At 38.8% G+C, this 20,291-nt stretch overlaps 1 protein-coding gene across 2 annotated transcripts; it reads right to left on the reverse strand.

The window, feature by feature from the left end:
* Positions 1-837: 837 nt before the first annotated feature.
* CHP1 (calcineurin like EF-hand protein 1) lies at positions 838-19,590 on the reverse strand. Of its 2 annotated transcripts, none has more exons than XM_017811695.1 (7): positions 19,359-19,590; positions 14,795-14,867; positions 7,749-7,829; positions 6,401-6,528; positions 5,480-5,541; positions 4,410-4,532; positions 838-3,103 (listed from the first exon to the last, which is right to left on the reverse strand). In XM_017811695.1, exons 1-7 carry the CDS (start codon positions 19,423-19,425, stop codon positions 3,050-3,052), a joined length of 588 nt encoding a protein of 195 aa, XP_017667184.1. In that variant the 5' UTR covers positions 19,426-19,590; the 3' UTR covers positions 838-3,049. The 2 variants fall into 2 exon arrangements, with proteins under 2 accessions (XP_017667184.1, XP_017667179.1); XM_017811690.1 differs by lacking the exon at positions 19,359-19,590 and adding an exon at positions 17,385-17,499.
* Between the last annotated feature and the right edge of the window lie 701 nt (positions 19,591-20,291).

Genomic DNA, 20,291 nt, shown 5'->3' on the forward strand with positions numbered 1-20,291 from the left:
ACATCATTTTCAGTCCTGCTCTTCTTGAGTCAAATCCTGGTTTTGGATTCTTTTGCTTTGCCCAGACTTGATGCCAAGTTAAAGGGCCTACAGCTATTTAAGCAAACTCATTTGCCACCTTTCAGTATTGATGAGACATCAAACTTATTTTGCCTTTCCAGAGTCTCCATAATACCCTGGTAACTGTTCTCAACCACAGATTTCTGCATCAACCATCCAGAGATTCTCACCATGGCAAATTCGTGTCTGCAGATTTGAAAATAGACTTTCTATCTGCCAGCAGACAGGAGAATCGTTCATCTGTACTTAAACTCTTATCCTCTATGCTGCTTTTCCAAAAGACTAAGATGGAATACTAAGTACTCTGCCGCTGAGCTGCTAATCTTATCCCTCTTCCAGACTTTCACCTTCACAAACGACCTTTTTTCTCAAGATGACTGAATATATTTCTACAAGCAACCAACTATGCTAAAAATACTACTTTTGTGGAAATCTGCTTATATCTGTACAGCTTAGTTTTGAAGAAATTTAAGAACTCAGCTCTGTAAAACTCTTCTTACTGTCAACAACCTTTTAAGTTACATGTTAAATATACAGATTTCAGAACGTTAAGTCAGATAGTGGCTTACATGTCATTTATTCTGCTCATGGCAAAGTTAGATTCTGATAGTTGGGGGTCTTTTTGTTTATTGCAGGAAGGTTAGCTGGTCTTTGTTTTGACTGTGGGAGTTTTTTTCAGTGAATCTGTTAGAGCATTTGTGTTCACCTCAAGCACATTAGCAAAAATACTTGACATCTGAAGTGGGGGATTGTAAAGACAGATGTCAGAAACCAGCATTGGTATTAGGTACCCTTTAATTAGAACAACACTACAACAATTATGAGGAGGGAAAAAATAACCCAAACAAAAAGCCTAATTTGGAACCACGGAGAGGTGTAAAACTCATATTGTTGTGGGATCCATAGCGCAGGTTATGAGTGCGTGTCCTCTTCTGGAGTTCCTGTTTTGCATTGGTTTCCTCCACTTTGCCAGCAGAATAAAGAACTATTAATATTCTGAAAACAAGCTCAGTTACAAGAAACTGATCTGTAAGGCCTGCTAGCACCATTCTAGGGGCATTTAATTTTTCCAGTCATTAAAGGATAATCAGTTACAGGAATAGTTGGGGTCTGACTTTTTTTTTCTTTTATACAGTGGAAGGTTTATTTATGGACTGATAAATACAATATCCAGTCTCACTGGGACAATAAGGCACAACTGTAGGTTACCACTGTAGAGCCTGAAAAGAGTAACACCTACGTTTCAGCAAATCACAAAGCCTACAAGCACTTTTCACTTTTCAATCCATTAACACTGTTACATTCCTATTTTACAAGACATGGTTATAAAACTATAGTGTTTCTTTCTCATACAACGCAGAGGTTTTTAATTTACATATCTTTCTGGAATTGTGCTGCACTCTGCAAAACAATGAAGTGCAACATTTTACTTTTGAATTCCTTAATTTAAAACAAATCAAAAATCCTTCAGAGACTTGCATGTTATTCTTTAACAAAAGTGATGATTAAAGGAACTGAGAAAAAAGGAAATGCACATTTGAGAGTAGTTTGAGACTGGTAAGTATTTATAGAGATGTTAGCACATAACAGAGAAGCAGTTATAACACAGATTCTTCAATAAAGAAGCTCCCAGGGTTTTTTTGGTTTTATTGGAAGGACCTCCCAGACTGTGGAATGTTCCAGACAAACTAGATGAGATCATTTGTCAATCTAGCCACAGAAAACTGTTAGTATTAAACCTTCAAGAATTTAGATCTCTTGAATTTATCAGCATTCTATTAACAGTATTAATCATCTTACACTTGCAAAGAGATTTGCATAGAAATATATTCTGAAATATTTGGGATAATATGTACTACCCCAAATTGTATTCTGATGTTAGTTTTCCTAAATACAGCTACCATTCTCAACAAAAATCTAACAGACCAGGACTTTCATACTGGAAAATAAAAATACTGATTGTCCAGGCCTCTCTAATTGGGAAAAAAACCCATGAAATCAGTTTCATGATCTCATGTTTCATGACACTGTTACCATGGGGCAGTGACAGAACTACAAATCCAGATTTTGGCATGACTAGTTTTCTTGTACTATGTACACTGGTCAACAAATTTACACTTTCAGAAGCAAAACCACCCTTATGAAAGGAGAGATCCTAGACAAAAGAAATCTGGAGAGGACACTTCATGGTCCACTGGCTGTCAAGCCTGAAAGCTACTCAAAAGAAAGAAACAAGTTTCTGCATCTGCTACTGGAACAGTTTAAGTGACTTAGTGCAGAATTCCTATTCCTTTTGAGAACATCATAGCCTGTCTCCACCACATATTCTCCCACTGTCCCTATGAATTAATTCCACAAAGAATAAAGTCTATTCACAGTACTTTAAAGTACTCTAGACTATCATCATGCATTCAGTGCTAGTTATACAATAAAGCCATATAAATTGACAAGTCCTTAAGTAAAAGGCAGATTTAGAAGCAGTGAAGAAACAAATCTGTATGTAAAGAGCCAAACAGGAAAGGGGTAAAAAAAAAAAAAGGCAGCTGTCATGTGGCAAAAGTGGATCATTATCACTGCACCTAGTATTTGAGCAGATGCTTGTCTCCGAAATATTTCAGAGGGCACTTCTGTGGCATGTTTCCGCTTTTCCGTTCCCAAATTCAGAGCTCAGAAGAATCAGTTTGTAGATTAAACAGCAGTGCATAAGGAGAGACATTTTTACTGAAACAGTAGTGCAGAAAGAGACAAGAGAAAGGGTAAAAAAACCGAAGGAAAACATTAAAAAAAGCTCCTTTTCCAAGTTGCACGGCAGCCATTTCCCTTTGTTCCTGATGCACAGGGAACGTTCACATTGGCAGAACAACTCAGGGAGGGGTTGGAGATGTATTGTATATGCACCAGTAGCAATGCTCTGGGGGATGGTGCTAAGGATAAAATGAAGTTCTATTCATTACACAGTCGGAGTAGAAAGGAATAGGTTCTCCATCCATCAGTGAAGAAATCGAATGCTCATTTTCTGCTCTACATCCACCTTCTCCAAAACCTGCAATAAAATTGAGAAACAGCTACTGAAGTTATGTACATCTCTCCTACAAGGTTTCTTACGCTAGCATAGAGGAAATGGGCAGGAACATGGCATGCCTTCAGTTTGGCACGCCAGTCTTTCACCTAGAGATTGCTATTTTTCATTATGGACTGAGGTCCTCCCAAGGGAAGGAACTTTAGCCATCAAAGCTGCAAAGAAGGCCGTCAATCAAAATGTAACTAATGCAGTTTCAGTCAGCCAACAGCACAGAAAGGCTTAGATTTCCAAAACTAGATTGTGTGGGAATGCCTAGCCAGGAAACACAAGGGAGAATGGACTGGAGGAAGGGGCATGAGCAGCCACTGAAGAGCAAAAATCAAGACCACAGCATCATTAATGCAGATCTCTGTAAAATTGGGGTGGCAAGTTCATTCACTAAATCGCTATGAACACTGAGGCATGAAGACACTATTCTGCTCCAGGCCATTTCAGGCAATAGACTTCAGTGAATTCAAGATTAGAGTAATCTACATTTGAAGAGACCTCTGGAGGTTTTTTAGTCCAACCCCCTAAACTCCTACTTAAAGTGGGGCCAAGTAAATCAGGTTGATTAGGGTCTTGTCTGATTAAGCTTCAAATTTCTCCAAGGAAAGAATTCTACATCTTCAGCAGCTATGATAATCCTCTTGATAAAAAGTTTTCCTTAAAGCTAACAACAATTTCCCATGTTGCAACTTGTTTCTGTTGTTTTTTGTCCATCTCCACGGTAGGTCTAGTTCCTCTTGTCAATACAATCCCATTAGGTAGCCGAAATTGTTCTGCTACAGGACAACTTTCTCCACTGACTATCTGATGGCTCCCAACTATTATGTACTTCTGACTATCAAAAGGACTAGAGCTAGGAACTTGAATACTGGTATTAGTTGTGTTGCTAATAAGTGAAATGTACAAGTGAAAACCCATCAGTATTATTACAGCAGAAGAATTACTCTGTTGTAACGGTCTAGTCAGGCTATTTGTATAGAAAGAAGCAGTTGCAAAAGAAAAAGTAAAAATTCTTCAGTATATTTAGTGCTGTAGCTTTATGTAAGAGTATGAAGAAACATGTGGACTAATTATTAGTATCCTGATACTACTAAAAAAAAAAACCAAAAACAAAACCCCACAACAAATAAAGGGAAGAAAAAGCTAGCAGAAGGCTTTGCCCAAATGCAGGTACAACTATTTGAATGACTTGCTCTCTGTTCCTATTTGCATTTAAGTCTGAACGACTTGCTCATTACTGAACAGTTTCATTTAGTCATTAAAAATGTTGTTTACGAACCTTTACAAATTCTGCAAAGGAGATGGCACTATCTCCATCTTGATCAGCTTCCTGGATTGTCCTGTCAGCAATGCTGCCCAGCTGCTCATCAGAAATATTTACACCAACCATCATCCGTAACACCTGTAACACAGAAATAATTATTGACATAGGAACAGAAGTATTCTTAGTGCTTTTTTCTTGTGTGTACTGTCAACACTATACAAGATTTTCATGGAAGTAATTTCTAGACAGACTTCTATTGACCTTTGTACATTAAGGCTTTCAAGAAAGACAACTTCCTTTTGCAGCCACCACTGACAAAGAATCCTGCTTTTTCAGTAGGCAGTAGGAAGAGGCAGAAGCAAGCGACAGCTTTAGGAACTAGGAATGAGTCATTCTGTCCAATGCTTCTATTTTTTTCCCCACAAAACATACCAACATTTGATTGAATATCTGCTGTTTGAGATAGTTGCCTACAAGAATCTTGAAAGTACACAGTAAAATGGTAACTGCCATTACTCTCCACAGTAAGTAAAGCATTCTCTGTGCAGATAGAAGAGGGCAGTTCCAGTCAAAAGCAAATCGTTGTCCTACGTCAGAAACCACAGATTGCCATGTGTACTTCCCAGGATTAGTAGTATGTAATTACACCTAGGTCAGGCCTAGTTTCATATATATGCAGCACCAATGAACTTTGATTACCATTGCTGCAATTTTAAGAAGTTTTGTTCTGTTGAGAGGATGTGCAGAGGATCAGGCAAACAACCTAACCCACCTCAGTGATTGTCCCTTTGAAGTACTGTTAGAAGCACCTTTCAAAGTTACAGAAGGTAGTTCTCAAGCGGCTTAGTGTATCTGTTGAATATTTAGGTATCACTTCCAACAGGATCTGCCTAGCCTACCAAATGAGATTAAAGTCTCCTACCATAACTAAAGCTTTAAACCAGAGGTAAGCAATTAGCCACTAAATTCCTCCTGGATTGTCTTTTGAGAAAACTGGTGTAAAACTCTCCTCTTCTTTCTAAGAGGGTGTGAAGTCACAGAGGAGGTCATGACTGAGTCATTCAAAGCAGCCCTGTGCTATTTACCTGAAGCAGCTCATCCCTGGAAATCTTGTCATCTTTATCTAGATCGTATAATCGAAAAGCAACTATAGGGAAGAAAGAAAGAGCAGTTAAATTTGAGAGCCGTTATTTTTCTTCATAACAATCCCTTTATCTAAAAGAAAAACAACAAAACTAAGTATTTCTAAAATATTTTAAGAGAATTAGCTTAGAATTTTAATTCACCATAAAACTCATGCTCAGTTCCATAAAGTGTTATTACCACACACATGAATAGCATTACTGACAATAATGGAAAGATTTACTTTCAGAAGCACTCTGCTTGCAGGGTATTTCCTCAAAACCCCAAGTCACGGAAGTATAATTATCACCAAGATACACTCAATCCTTTAATTTCAGAGCCAACCATTTTTACATTACCATTCATTCTCTTTGACTATTCTGGATGAGATATGACAGAAATTTTAAGTGCCCTGAGGACTGTTGCCAGATTTGATTAGCAAGAAAGAGCATTCTGCTCATATACTGTAGGCAGACATCCAAATATTTAAGAAAGTACTCAGCTGAAGGTGAGGAAAAAACACTATATTATATGGAAGACTGGAAAAAGAAGCAGAAAAGCTCATTCACGTATGGGATGTGGCTTCTAAATCTGAAATAACTTTGAATGCAAAGCATTTTGAAACACTTCTGTGTTTTTTGAAAGAATATACATATTTCAAGATTCAAACAAGTCCACCAAATTACAATGTAGCAATGGCTCAGTTGTTGACATTCTGAACAGGTAAGCTTCCAAGTTAATTAAAAAAAGAAAATTCAGATATTAGAGGATATCATTCCACAGGAAACAACTATACAGAAGATCCCAAGCCCCCTTCCTCTCTTCCTAAGGAAAAACAGAAAATAAAAAAGAATTGGTTCTATAGAAAGGTTCACATTTCTTACAGTGGAGCTTGTTACTTCGGCTGTTGAGTGGTTCTGGTCCATTCTGGTCTTTGCTCTTTTCATTATCTTCTATAGGTCGGAAGTGGGCTAGTGTCCTCATGAATCCACGGAAATTCACCTGGTCCTCTCTGCATAAGCATTTCAGGAGGTCAGTTTTAGCATAGCTTATATATGCTCTTCATTTCAGTAAAGAAGACTATGAATGTCTGAAACATCAAGACCATATGAACTCTTCCACTCCCACCTCCCCAGGGTTTGGCTGCCTATGCTGTTGCAAGCTGGGATCATGCTGTTATGAAGTATGATGTGTAAAAAAAGAAGCTGTGAGAAGTCTTGTTGAGGGGTCCCCTCCCCTTGCCTGCAAGTTCTACTGAAGCTCAAGCCCTCACCTTTAGCCCTGCCTGAGCTATGCTGCAGCTATGCCTGAATGTAGCAACGTATCTTGCTGACCTGGACCCCGATTCCCTGGATTGACTTAAAACTAGTTTCGCTGCTGTCAGCCACTGGATTGTTGGCTGACCTGACAACAGTCACTGGACCTGCTCTGCTATTCTTGTTCAGGTGCATGCCCTTTGTCAGCAAGTACATGACCCCTTCCAGCTTTGCTGTCACCCTTGGCTCCTGCCTGTGGGGCTGCCATTGCTCTCTGCTCTCTGACAAAGAATCTCTTCTCTAGTTTCTGTGGGAACTGCCCGTGTAAGTACTTTCCAGGACTCCTGCTTTCTACTCAGTAAACCCTGCCTGGTATTAGCTGATATAACTTGATTAGACAATCCATTCTCCATCAATCAGTAATGACAACTGTGTTCAAGAAAAGAAGCAGATTCCATAGAACAATTCAGAGAGGTATAATGAAAGAGACAATACTGCAAATCTGATCAACTCTTTGGATTTGTGTTAAAAGTGTCATAAGCTAGGTCTTAAATGTAATAAAAAACTAAAAGCAATCAACCAAAAAAGCCAATCTAATAACAATGGTACACTTAGATATAATAACACCTAATTAGTTAATTGCAATGCTACTTACCATTAAATAGTCTTGACCCAAATTAGCTTTAAGAGAAGCCTGAGTTTGTCAATAAAAAAAGCACAAAAAAGTCTTGTCATGTCATGAAGTATTTTTCATTAAAAAATGAAAATATGCTGAGGAAATAATGTATCCGCATACACTGCATGACAAGTTTGAAGTGTTCAATTAATCCACATACACTGCATGACAAGTTTGAAGTGTTCAATTATTAGTAAATTCAAATTCTGAGTTTTAATTATCAGCATTTCGCTCCTATCAAAACTTCTGATGAACTATAAATTTTGTGCCTGCTCACAAATGCAGTTTGTTGGAACTCACCCTTCTGGAAAGAAGGCATTGATAATTCTGTCTCCGAGTGGATTGATGGCAAGCTCTGGAATCCGCTGGAAGTCTTCACGGCTAAGTGAAGCAAGAACACAAGAAGTCTGCATAAAGTTGAAGTCAGAGAAGTTGCTTAAAAAAAATTCACAGTAAAAGAACCATGGAGTTCTATTTCTGCAGCAAGACACTTGGTGGTTTTGAAAGTGTAACTCTTTAAATCATGTTTTCTCTATGACTGATGGCACAAAACAAGCAAAAGACAATGTCAAGCCTGTATTCCATTACAAACTAGCAGTGTTCATTTATCACGTTAAGCACTTCTCAGACACTAACAAAGTTTGTGCTCGAAACCTTACTGTAATGATGCCAACTAGTTTGCAATGTAAGAAAAAGAAAGCTTCCGAAAAGGCTTTGAAGGAAATTATGGCTTCAAAATTAAAATAATGATTGGGGTTTTTTAATAATTATTTTGGTACTAAATCACTTGAGTTGTCATGACTTTTCCAGACTGCCTCATTTCAGATTCTGGGACAATACCATATTCCTCCAACCATACTACAGGTGATCTGCAGGTTCCAAGAGATTTTTTTGTTTGTTTATGCAACAAATTTATATATTATTATAAGCACCAAAATTCAGATTATTTCAGCTTCAACCAAGCTGCATTCATATTTTAAAGTAGTAAATTTACACTTTTACAGGTGCTTGTACACTAGATACACCAGGACATGCAAATACTCACTGCTCTTGCTAGCCATTCTCTTTTCTGCTCATGATTACATATACACAGAACAATATAAACACAGCTAAGCTTACATTGTTATAACTTTCTCTGATCTGAAAGACATCATGAGTTGTACTGTATACACATTTTAGATCAGTATGACATGAACATAGGGTTCATTCTATTATTAGAACTGCAGTAATAATTTATCTTTTCTTTCAATCTAATAGACTGTCAGTGACAGGGAAGTGGGATAATCTTGGCGTGACCAAGGCAGATGCACCCAATGTGTCTTAGTGAACAGGTTTGGTTTGTTGGTTTTTTCACTACCACAGAACACAGCAACTTATCAGTTAGTACAAGATGTACTCCACAATCATTTAGATTTTAAATTGCCAACAGCAAGGGGGTAAAGCTGTAAAAAACCCACCTTATTCTGTCTGAATGCAGAATTTGATATTTCCTGCCCAATCTCCAGAAACACTGGCAATTCCCTTCAAGTCAAATGCAGTCCTGCTGATTTTGAAGTTTGGGTCAAAGTCTCAAACTTGGTTACTGAATATTTGCTACTTTTGAAAACTATGCTCACTAAATGAACGGGCAACAAGGTTTGATTCATGTTGTTATTATACCAAAAAACTGGCAAAGTAAGCACAAACAAATTGTGAGATTATGTAAGTATACTGGCCTTTTACAATGCAGCGATATTAAAGAAGAGAAAAAAGGAACTGGCTGACCTTATCACTAGTCTAGCTTGGCACAGACAAGAAGCAAGATGATCTAGTTTTAAATGTATTCTAAAGCACTCCTTGCACCCAGTCACACCACAGTACTGTTGTTAAGAGTGTCAGTTACAATATATCTGTTACAACCTGGTTAAACTGTTCGACCTTCTAGAGTGACCTGACCATATTTTTGAGTTATCCCAGTAAACTTCTGCTCTGACCAGGTCCAAGTTACTTTTAATAGGCAAAGTTAACATCCGTATAGCATGATCAACTTGTTACCAGACCGTTCAGGTCTCCTGCATTTTAAGCTATAGCTGAAGGGCAAAGTATGCATTAGTTATTTAAGCAGGAGATGCAGCGATGTGGAAAACCTATGTCCCAGTAACAATATTTTAATAACAGAACTTCAGTGTCAATGCTAACATTTATAACCTAAAAGTAGCAGCTGCCCTCTCTTCCATTTAGAGCAAAATCCTAATGGTTCACAATTTTTTACTTGCATATCACTACTTTCTAGTATTCAGCCTCAGTTCACACTCAGCATTTCAGTCTCTAGTTATTCTGCTTTCTAACAGGAGATTAACAATTAACCACAAATAACTTCCCGGGTTTCAAATCTATTTGTCCTGTCATTATCAGAATTGCAGTAGACCGCTTTTGCTTATTAAGAGCACATTACTGAGTGAGTGTTATAACTAAAATAGCTGTAGCAGCCATAAAAGCAAATGAGTGCATGAGGTAAGTTATTCTCCCCTTTCTAAAACTAAGGCTTACTGCAGTCATTAGGGACCAACTTCACCCGGCTGAAGCCAGAGCTTAAAGGAAATTTAATGCCCTCTACTCAATGGGCAACAAGGCTCTTCTAAAGTATCTTTCCAGGAACTTGGCTCTTACCAAATTCTTCCTTAAATGCAACATGCAAAGTACCTTTAACTGCATGTGAACACTATGTAGGCCAATGACTTAATATATATGCCAGTGTATTCACAATGAGACATACTTTGCAGCAAAGAATTCGTAGATTCTAAGCACGACAAGTATACCTAAGCGCGAGTATACCCTCCAAAGCACAAAGCACATCCCTACTGTAAAGGTATCCTTACCCCAAAGACTGCAAGAAACCTACTAGACCCTTTTTTTCTTCCATTTCTTTTTGTTCATCCTTCTGTTACTTCTAGATGGTAGCAAAACACTGTTACTTCACCAGGGATGAGGAGGGTAGGGCTGTCTAGAGCTGAGGGAAAGTAAAATAATGGAGAGGAAAAAACCCCAAACATATGCAAATCACAAGTGGTAGATGAAAGGAAAGATGCCTAGAAGATATAGGTAACAAGAAATTACTTGAAGAAGGGAAATAATTAAAAGCAGTAAGGTGTATCATGCAAGCTGGTCAAACAGCTGGTCAAACTGAAGAGGTTCCATTGCTCCCTTCCCTTGCTAACATCAGCCTTCTCATTCAGTTAACCTTTTGGTGGTTTAATGCATCCCCCCTAAAAAACTCCCTACCTTCCTAAGAGCACCACAGCTGCCAAAGAGGTGCTGGGAGACTGGAGAAGTTACAGGGAAAGAGTATGGGCTTCCCCTCTTTCATGATTGTGTCAGCCACCTCATTTAACTTCATCCTTATCCATGCTCTACGCAAATATTAAAAGTTGCTTAACTATCAGAGCAGTAATTGGTTCGTAAACATTAGGCCCAGAAGTATGTGAAAAGGTGATAATTAGATGAGCAATAGGAAAGGAAAGAAAAAAGGCAGGGTGCATAAACTGTGGTTGAGAATGGAAGAACAGACTATTCTTGTACCCTATCTTTTCCAATCCAAACTCATATCCTTCCTGCCTTGTCTATTTTTGATAAAGCTAAAAATGCTTTGCATTTTCTTAAGCAAAAGAATTCCACATTCAGAAAGCTAGCTTTTATGTTTTACTTTGCAATCTTGCAATATCAGTTTGAACTAATAAGAACAAGCCTGACATCCTTCCAGGCCGAGATGGTTCAATTAACTGACAAAGATGGCCTGGGTAACAGATGGCCTGGGTAGCTCATGTTACCCTTCTCTCAGGATCAGAGGCTTTCTGAAGTTCTCCAGGAGACACAGTCTTGTGAACAGCTTTCATAAGCATGAGATACACACAAACAGCTCAATGTATCTACTCTCTGTAGGTACCAGCTTTCAGAATACTTGCCCTTCCCTCCTTCTTCCACACTTACCAGGCTATACCAATTACTGTATGGTAAAAAATAATTCTGAAGTGCTTAACCTGTCATTTCCCCAGTGCACAAGAAACTACTGTTAAGTGGGAGGTTCCATGCAAAAGTTATGCGCAAAAACAGCAGTTAGACAAGTACCTCCTTTTTATAGCTCTATACATGTCTGTCTAGAGCTACTTACTAGTAGATAAACTTTGAAACAGATGTATTCTTGTGTGGTGTACACTTCACTACCAGCCCAACAGGGAGACTTACTGAAGCAAAAACATACTTATCCTGGTCATACACTTCTACTTCCTCATACTGGAAATCAGCATGTAAATAAAGAGAACATACACACTGATTTCTTCCTAAGCTATAGCTAGGATGTAGACAGAACAAGTATGTTCCAGATTTCACAATTTAGATGTAGCTATGGACATCCAAGGGTATGGATCCAACCTTTTGTTTTGGCAATTCAGCATGTCACAATATTGAAATCAAAGGTGACAAGAATATTCAAAAGAACACTTTTGTCCTGTCTTTTACAACATGATTTTGTTTCACTCCCTCAGCAAGTCTGATGGAACTTACTCATTTTGTTTAGGAAAAGGGAAGCTAAGGAAAAATATAAGATTTTTCTACACTTTTAAAGAGTTGACAGGTAAAAATGGAGCATAGTCATTTAGACAATAAGGATGAGAGAGGAAAAAAAGAAAGCAAAAACAAGGCATATGAAGTTTTGTATCCATCAATAACCATCTCTAATATTTCATTTATGTAACTCTTTAAAAACGAAGTGCCTTGAAACTCACGTATGTACACTGGATAGAAGCATCTGGCTAGGAAAGATTTCTTTTGATTATATAGTTTCAGAACTACTTGGATTAATCATCATCTACCAGATCTTCTGTACAAAATACTCTTTACCCTGCCCTGCTTCAGAAGGGTGGTACACATCTAAAGATTTATTTCATGCCATAAGGAACTGCATAACACTTCCTAATCATAGTCACGTGAGTGATTTTGTCATGTTTGATTTGTAAGTCAAAGGCATCAGTCATCCTTACGGAAATGGTAGTTCTTGCTCACAGGAAACAAACAGGAGACATACCTTCTGAACGGTTCGGTGGTAGTAAGCAAGTGACAACTTCTACTTACTCGTCTTAAAGCAGCAAGTTCTCTTTGATCTGTATTTCAGAAACCAACATCTACGACCTTCCAAGCTGTAGTTCTTACTTTCCTCTCATTCTTTTTATTTTTTTGGGGAAGCAGTTTTCCATTACTTAAACGTAATAGTTTCCACACATTGTGGGTACCAGAACAAGTTTAAAAATTTGAATGCCACTCTTAAGTCAGACATATTTCAGAGTGGGCTATGTTTAGAGGTCAAGACTGCTAGTTAAGGGATCATAATTAGCACAGTTGCTAGGATTTTCCAAACAATCTTCACTTCCTTTCCAAAGTACCACATGATTAACAACGATGAAAGTCAAACTCCTCCTGATGCACAATACTGTGAAACTAAGCATTGTGCAGCGGACATTCATAGCATATTTAATCAACTACTCCTCTTCTGTAAACATTACAATCACTATACAAATCTTTATTCCTATCTTACAGTATTTTATACAAATTTTATGGATTCAGTAAGTAAATTCAGTGTTGGAGGGAAGAGTTGAAGAGGAACATGTGCTAGGTTCAAATTGTGCTAGACTAGTCTGGTAGCCATCACTTTTATTCATCAGTGAGTATTAAACCCACATGTAAAGTTTGAAAAGGCTGTTAATGTTTTGTTGTTTGTTTTTTTTCAAATAATTCAATTTTAAGACTCATGAAGTATTAACCTTACCTTCAATATCAGCTGATCTCTATGTCAGAATTGCCAATGCTACAATTTATGTGATACTTTGGCTCTCGTGTCAGAGTGGGTTTAAGTAGTTCTGGTATATCCCATCCCAAGCCAATTTTTTCCACACATACAATCCATTTTATCATCCCTTCAGCTATACACATCCAGAAATTTACAGTACAGCCACAGTCCAAATCACTGGAGTCAATCATCTTCAAAATCTATACATTCCAAAAGGGAAGGGAGAGTATTTTTAACCCAAAATAATCACTCAGTAGTCCTGTTTACATCACAATTCCACATCCAATTACTTAAATGCTGAGAAGTCAGCAATTTGTGGTAATAGCAGGAACTTCGCATTTCCTTCAGGAGAGGAAGCCAACAGTACTGCCAAAGGCCACGTGTCTTACAACTTGCCACTTTCATCTTTCGAGAGGCAATTCTAGCATTCCAGTTAGGTTGAGCTTTCCTGGGTTTATAGTGCATCCTAGAGTCATATTTTACAAGATCACATACAAAACGTCAGGTGACCCTCAAGTCTATGTTTACTGGATTTGACAGGGATAGAGTTGCTATGAAAGAAATTAACTCTGTAAGAGCCAGATCACATATACTATGCTACAGCAAGGTTCCTTTCCCCTTCCTACTCTCTCCCGAATTGTCTCCAGCTTTCCTGTGCACTGTGGCTATGAATGGGAAACAAAATCCACAAGAGTAGGGAAGGCTAGAGAACAACGACAGCAGGCACAGATATATTTTAACAGCCAATCAACTCACTAGAGTTTACCTTTTTGTTGAGAATATTCTTTCCAGCAGACTCAGTCCATCAAAACGGAAAATGTTTCACAGATAAAGACTCATCTTTATTCAATTGATTAAGCTGTAGGAAACCAGTTCACTTCTGTAGTTTTCAAATTGTTGACACAAGACAAACACTTTAAAGGTCTTAGAATATCCTGCACTACCACTTTTAAGAACAGAATGTTTGTTTAGTCACAGTGACTTCATTCCAGCTCTTTTTTTTTATTTTTGAGCATATTAACAGATATGGGTGTGCAAACTTAGGTATAGTAAATGGACTTAAGATCCAAGTAGTGTTAAAAGACACTGGATATCAGAAACAAGTAAAAACATGTCTTTTTGTCATGAAAGCCGAGATAAAGAAGACAGGGTAGAACCATTCTTGTAATAATTATGAGAAACAAGATATAAAGAAAGGTAAGAAATAACAATCTAAAAATGTTGTTTAACAATTCTGAACATTTTTATAAGACTTTGAATATCAAATCTAACCTTTCTTGTATTAACTGCTACAAACCTTCAACACTGTATAAAGACAACTGGTATTTAGAGCACCTCAGTTCAACAATGAAACCTTTCATAAAAGAGAAGAAACTTCAATGTCCATGTAGACAGTAAGTATGAAAGAACCTGTTATAACAGCCTCAGTGATTTACTACATGCGGAAAACATGCAGGCATCCTGCAACAGCAAGTTACCACTACAGATGTGCCAATGCAAGGACAGTTGAATTAGTGACAATACCCACCTAAGAGTGCCATTTTCTCCTTTGTCCAGGCTAGTGAAGCGACTGTACAAGCGGGTGATTTGACTGTGGGAAACTGAAGAAAAAAAAGACAGATAAATTAGCATGTCAACAGTTCCTCACAGGAGCAGACTTCATTACACTGAACTACTCTGTTGCCAGAAGCTGTGTTCAAAAAAGAGATCACACAGAAAGAGTTACATTGGAAGCATATGGCAATCAGCCTTTAGGGACTTCCTGAGCTATAAATCACAGCTTAATATTCAAAAATCCACAAATAAGCTCATTCTTTAAAAATCTAACTGCCTTCTATTTCCATTTTCAGTCTTTAAGATTTTTCAGTTATCTGACTCAGTAAATGTCAATTAAAAAGAAAAAATATTTGATTCACAGTTCCACCTTATTTCCTTTAATTTCTTTATGGCTAGAAATAATCTGGACACAGAAGTTATATTGTGCTTCACTTGTATTTCTTGTGTTTTATTTATATCTCTCCTATTTTCATTACATTTAGTATTATTATTATTAACATTTTTATTATTATTATTATATCTTACTTTATTTCAATTATTAATCTGTTCTGATCTCAACCTATGGGGTTTACCTTCTTCCAACACCCACCCCCCCCCAATTCTCCTCCCCATTCAACCTGGGCAGGGAGTGAGCAAGCAACTGTGATACTTCATTGTCAGCTGGGATTAAACCACAAGGCCCTACAGGAGACCTTGGCTTTTCAGTCTCTTCTGATCGAGTTAATAAATACATGAAATAAGACTTAATTGAATGTTAATGTTTACTCAGTAAAGGCGTGATTTTCTACAATGTTAAACTAGGACTTAATGTCTTTTCAGATCTAGTTGTTTAAAAATCCTTCATCAGCACATGCACAATGCTTTTGTTACTTGCTAAAACTTATTTGGGAACAGGTTGCACAGTAGTTGTTTCATCTGTGACAAGCGAGGCAAATTCCTTTTTTCAGGTTTGTTCTTTCTCAAGGCTATTTGTTTAGGTTCAATCATTCCCTCCTTTAGGAAGACCTGCCAGCAACTGGGTTGTTTTTTTGGTTGTCTTTTTATCCCCCCATCTTCTTCAGCTTTCATTCTTCACATAGGATTGGTCAATTTGCTCAGTTCCACCTAAGGCAACCTCTCTACAATCAGACTGGGCAGCTTGCTCAGTTTCAAGTTAAGCAACATATGCACAGAAAACAAGTACCAGTATTCTAAAGAGTTCAAACTTCCGCATTTCTGATTTAGTGTTTTAGATAACATATGCAATAACAATATCTGATGATGAAAAAAGAACAGGTTGGAAGTTAGATGTCCATCCAGTAAGAAGCCCCATACTCACACCTGTACACAAAGAAAGTGATGAGAATTCTACTCAGCATCATTTCCAAACTAATGTCAGCAACTCCATTTTTGGAACACCTCTGTAACAGCTAGTATATGAGAAATAGTAATAGCTGTTGACAGGAGAAGTGATATTTCTGTTAACATCATACTAGACAAAAAGTACATCATAGCTATATAAGAAAGGAAAATGATTCAGGTCCACCACTGTATCTTTTCATAATTTCCTTTGGGCTCTCACCCCTCATGAAAGCTGCATCACTAAAAATTTTTCAGCACATTCTCATGCAAAAATAAAGATTTTGACATTTCCTCCTCTTAAAGCTAGCTGAAACACCATTTTATCTATATTGCTACCCCACTAAGGTTCTTCTGAAAATTTAAGTTAAGACTCCTAAATTAGCAACTGTACTCTCTATTTTACTTCTGCTAAATCATTGCGAAGTTTTTAGTAATTAGCGACTGAAACTCTTGTCTAAAACAGCAGCATAAACTCAAATATATTTATATACTTAGAAAATATATTAACATCCATGACCTGTTGCCACACAAATATTTTTCCCCTAAACTCAGATATGAGCATTAGTTTATTATTAATCCTTAAGTAGACGGCTTCAAAGCATGGAAACAAAGGGCGTGGACAAAATAGTTCGAATACTGTTACATTCCAGTGGCTTTCCAAAAGCTTTCAACAGAATGTAGAAAAGTAACATCTTGGATGTCTTACCTGTTTCTTATAGCTGTTACTGAAATACAAAAGCAATTAGGATGACCTCAAGGTTTTTTAAACCCCAAATTTCAAAATGTTTATATGCAAAGCAAACAGCTTCCATACAACTTCATAAAACATTTAGGACTGTTAACTTCAGGCTTAGCACCTCTGTTTTCAACCACAACATAAAAAAAAATTAATATGGAACTTTAATCCAAATGAATTTCATTCAACAGATTAAGTGTTATTGTACAGCTTCTGAAAGACTATGCTTCAAGTCCCCTAAAAGACACCTTTCAAATCTGTTCTGCTAAAGAACATCACATACAGTTTCTCACACGTTAGTATCATAGCCATCATAGTTTTGTGCTACATAAAATTTAACAAGAGAAAAGCTGTATAATTCCATAGTTGAACTCTATCGAATTGGTTAATATTCTATTCAGTGCTTCACACCTATCCCAGATGAACTGAAGAAGGCACATTTCACCATAAGGAGGCCAAAAAAAGAATCCTTAGGAGGACTTACCAGACCACCAGTTCAATATGGATATGTAATAACACCAGATTGTTTCACGTCTACAAAGTCCCTTTCTCAAGCTCCTTAGTGGGTAAACTACCAGCAGCATCAAGTTTCTAACAAACCACAGGACAGTCTGCTAAGGCAGTGTTACTGAATATTCTCTCTGTGAACTTTGATCCACATAATCAATGCCTGTCATTTTTCCCACCTTGTATAACTATTTTCACCTCTATGAAGTGTGTAACAGTGCTAAAAGCTTCTTGGAATTTTCCATCTACCTAGAGAAGTATAAAAGGCATAGAAAAATCACATAGAAAAATCCTGAGCTGCAGTTACAGGCGGGGGAAAGGAAAAAAAAAAAAGATAAGTCAGCGAGACATGCTGTGATGACTTGCAAGCAAGCATGACTCAGAGATTAGCAATCACTGATTACCAGTGGTATTAATTATAAAATTGAACAGATAAAAATACATGGAAATGAACCAAACTCACACCACAAAGCTGAACTCCCGATCGTAACTTTGAGCTCCCACGTTGATGGTACAAGAAAAGCATTTAGAGGCTGACTAGAGTAAGTGGTTTTATTGCTTAGAATATCTACATAGCCATCTTAATGGTATTTATTTAAATGTCATGTACGTAAAATTTTAGGAATAAAACACCACAGACAATAAATCAAATAGCAGCATGAGGAAAAATATAAGACCTTTTGGAAAAACACTGCAGATTCGGGGTTTGGTTTTTGAAGCGTCTGTATGAGGAGGCTATCTTTATATTGTTTGTGATTAAAAACAAAAAAACCCACAGTAAATTATTGATAGATAAGCAGACTTTAACATTCCTACTTGTTTATCACAGCCTTCCTGTAGAAGATTCCTTTGACAGATGGAAAAAGGATCATGGAAACTATGTTAAACTCACTCAGCCTTCCACTACACTAGTGCCAGTGCTCTCAATTTTCTTCTACTTCTTTTCTGTAGTCACTCATTTTCCTGACACAAAAAACTAATATCTAAGAAGAATATATGATACCATTTATAGTAAAAAGAAAACTGAGGAAAGTATTTCCAAGTAGCTAGAACAGATCAGTAAGAACATGCAGAAGAAAAATGTCATCTGGGAAGACCATGTTTACCTGAAACGGTTCCTAGGGGAACAAACAGCAAAGCAATACCTATGATGTTACGACCTCCCCTCTCCAACTAGTTAGGAGGGCACCCTCCATTTCCTATCATTCAGTATTTGCTAGAATTCTCAGGCTTTCATTTTATCAGGCAAATCAACAACAATGGAGTTTCATCTTTCTAAGGTATTTTATGCTTATGAAGAACAACTCGCTCAAATAAATAGTATATGGTAAAGTAGCTAAATACTATAGACTAGCTTGAATAATGCTCTTCCAGTTGCTGGCAAGTACAGGGATTTTCACTTTTTTTTTGGTTAACCACACCTATCTGTCACAAGTTACATTACCATCCTTTATGGTTTAAATGCCACTCAGCATTCATTCTGAATAACCTTAAGGCAGCTTTAGCACTAGCCTATGAAACTAGTAACACTTGGGAAAAACATTTACTATACAATGAGACCTTTTATGGGCTTAAAACAGCTGTTGGAGAGAAATTCCAGCACCAGACATTGAGACAGACGACTCTTCAAAACCCAACGAATTATCTCTGCCCAAATGCAATACTGCGGATAGAAAAAGCACTGCTTCCCTTCCACCCCACCGGGATCTCATTGCTCCTGCCAGCTACTGGCAGCGGGGAGCGAGCCGAGAGGCGTTTCCCAGGTTTCCGCAGGCCTGCCAGACATGTCCGGCCCCGGCGGCTGTGGGCGGCGGGGTCCCGGCCCAGGGACTGCCCGACCCGCACCGGGCAGGGCCCCCCGGCCCGAGGCCCTGCGAGCGGCCCCGCTCCGCGCGCCGACCCCCGCGGCACTGCCCTCCCCGCCGCGCCGCGCTCACAGCCCCGCACTCACAGCCCGTCTCCTTCTTGATTTCCTCGATCTCCTCGTCCCGCAGCAGTGTGGACGCCCGGGAACCCATCGCGCCGCTGGGCCCGAGGGGGAGGGAAGGGAAGGGAAGGAGAGAGTTACGCAGCCGAACAGCAGCGACGGCGGAGTCACAGGCACCCGCGGCACAGGCCCGACCGCGGCCGCCCCGCTGCTCTGAGGCGGAAGGCGAGCGCGCTCCGCCCGTCGCCGCCCCGCTGTCACTGCTCCCTGTCACCGCCCCGCCCGTCACCGCCCCGCTGTCACCGCCCCCTGTCACCGCCCCCTGTCACCGCCCCGCCCGCCGCCTCCGCCCGGCCCGGCCCGGCCGCCTCGTTCCGCCTCCGCCCGCCCTCAGCGCCCGCCCACGGATCGCGCGCGCACGCGTGTGGAAACCCTCTGGTGTGGAGGGAGAGGGCGGACGCTTAAAGTGACGCCCTTGTTGGTGTTTGTTCCTGGTTAATAGTACTGCCGGGTCCTACGGGCTGGCTTTGTTTTGCAAATCACGGAACCGGTCAGGTTGCAAGGGGCCACAGCGGGTTGTCCGGTCCAACCGCCCTGCCCAAGCAGGGTCATCCCAGAGCACATGGCACAGGATTTTGTCCAGACGGTTCTTGAATATCTCCAGTGAGGGAGATTCCACAACTTCTCGTCGTGCTTGCTGCTGTCTTGTCTTCTTTCTCCCTGTTAAGTAACCCTAAGTTAACATATATTTGAATAGTGGCACGGTAGCAAATTCGTGTGTTAATCTTTAAAATATACAATTTTAGGTACAAGACTCTGCAGCTACATTTAAAGGCTGGTCACAAAGTGTTTTTATGTTTTATTATATTGACATAGGGATGGACATTATTTGAGCTCTATAATCATAACTGAATATTTTTATATCAGCATAAGGAAATTTATACTAAGAAGTCATAT

This window comes from Lepidothrix coronata, unplaced genomic scaffold (genome assembly GCF_001604755.1).
Source record: "Lepidothrix coronata isolate B3197 unplaced genomic scaffold, Lepidothrix_coronata-1.0 Scaffold1, whole genome shotgun sequence".
Taxonomy (NCBI): Eukaryota; Metazoa; Chordata; class Aves; order Passeriformes; family Pipridae; genus Lepidothrix; species Lepidothrix coronata.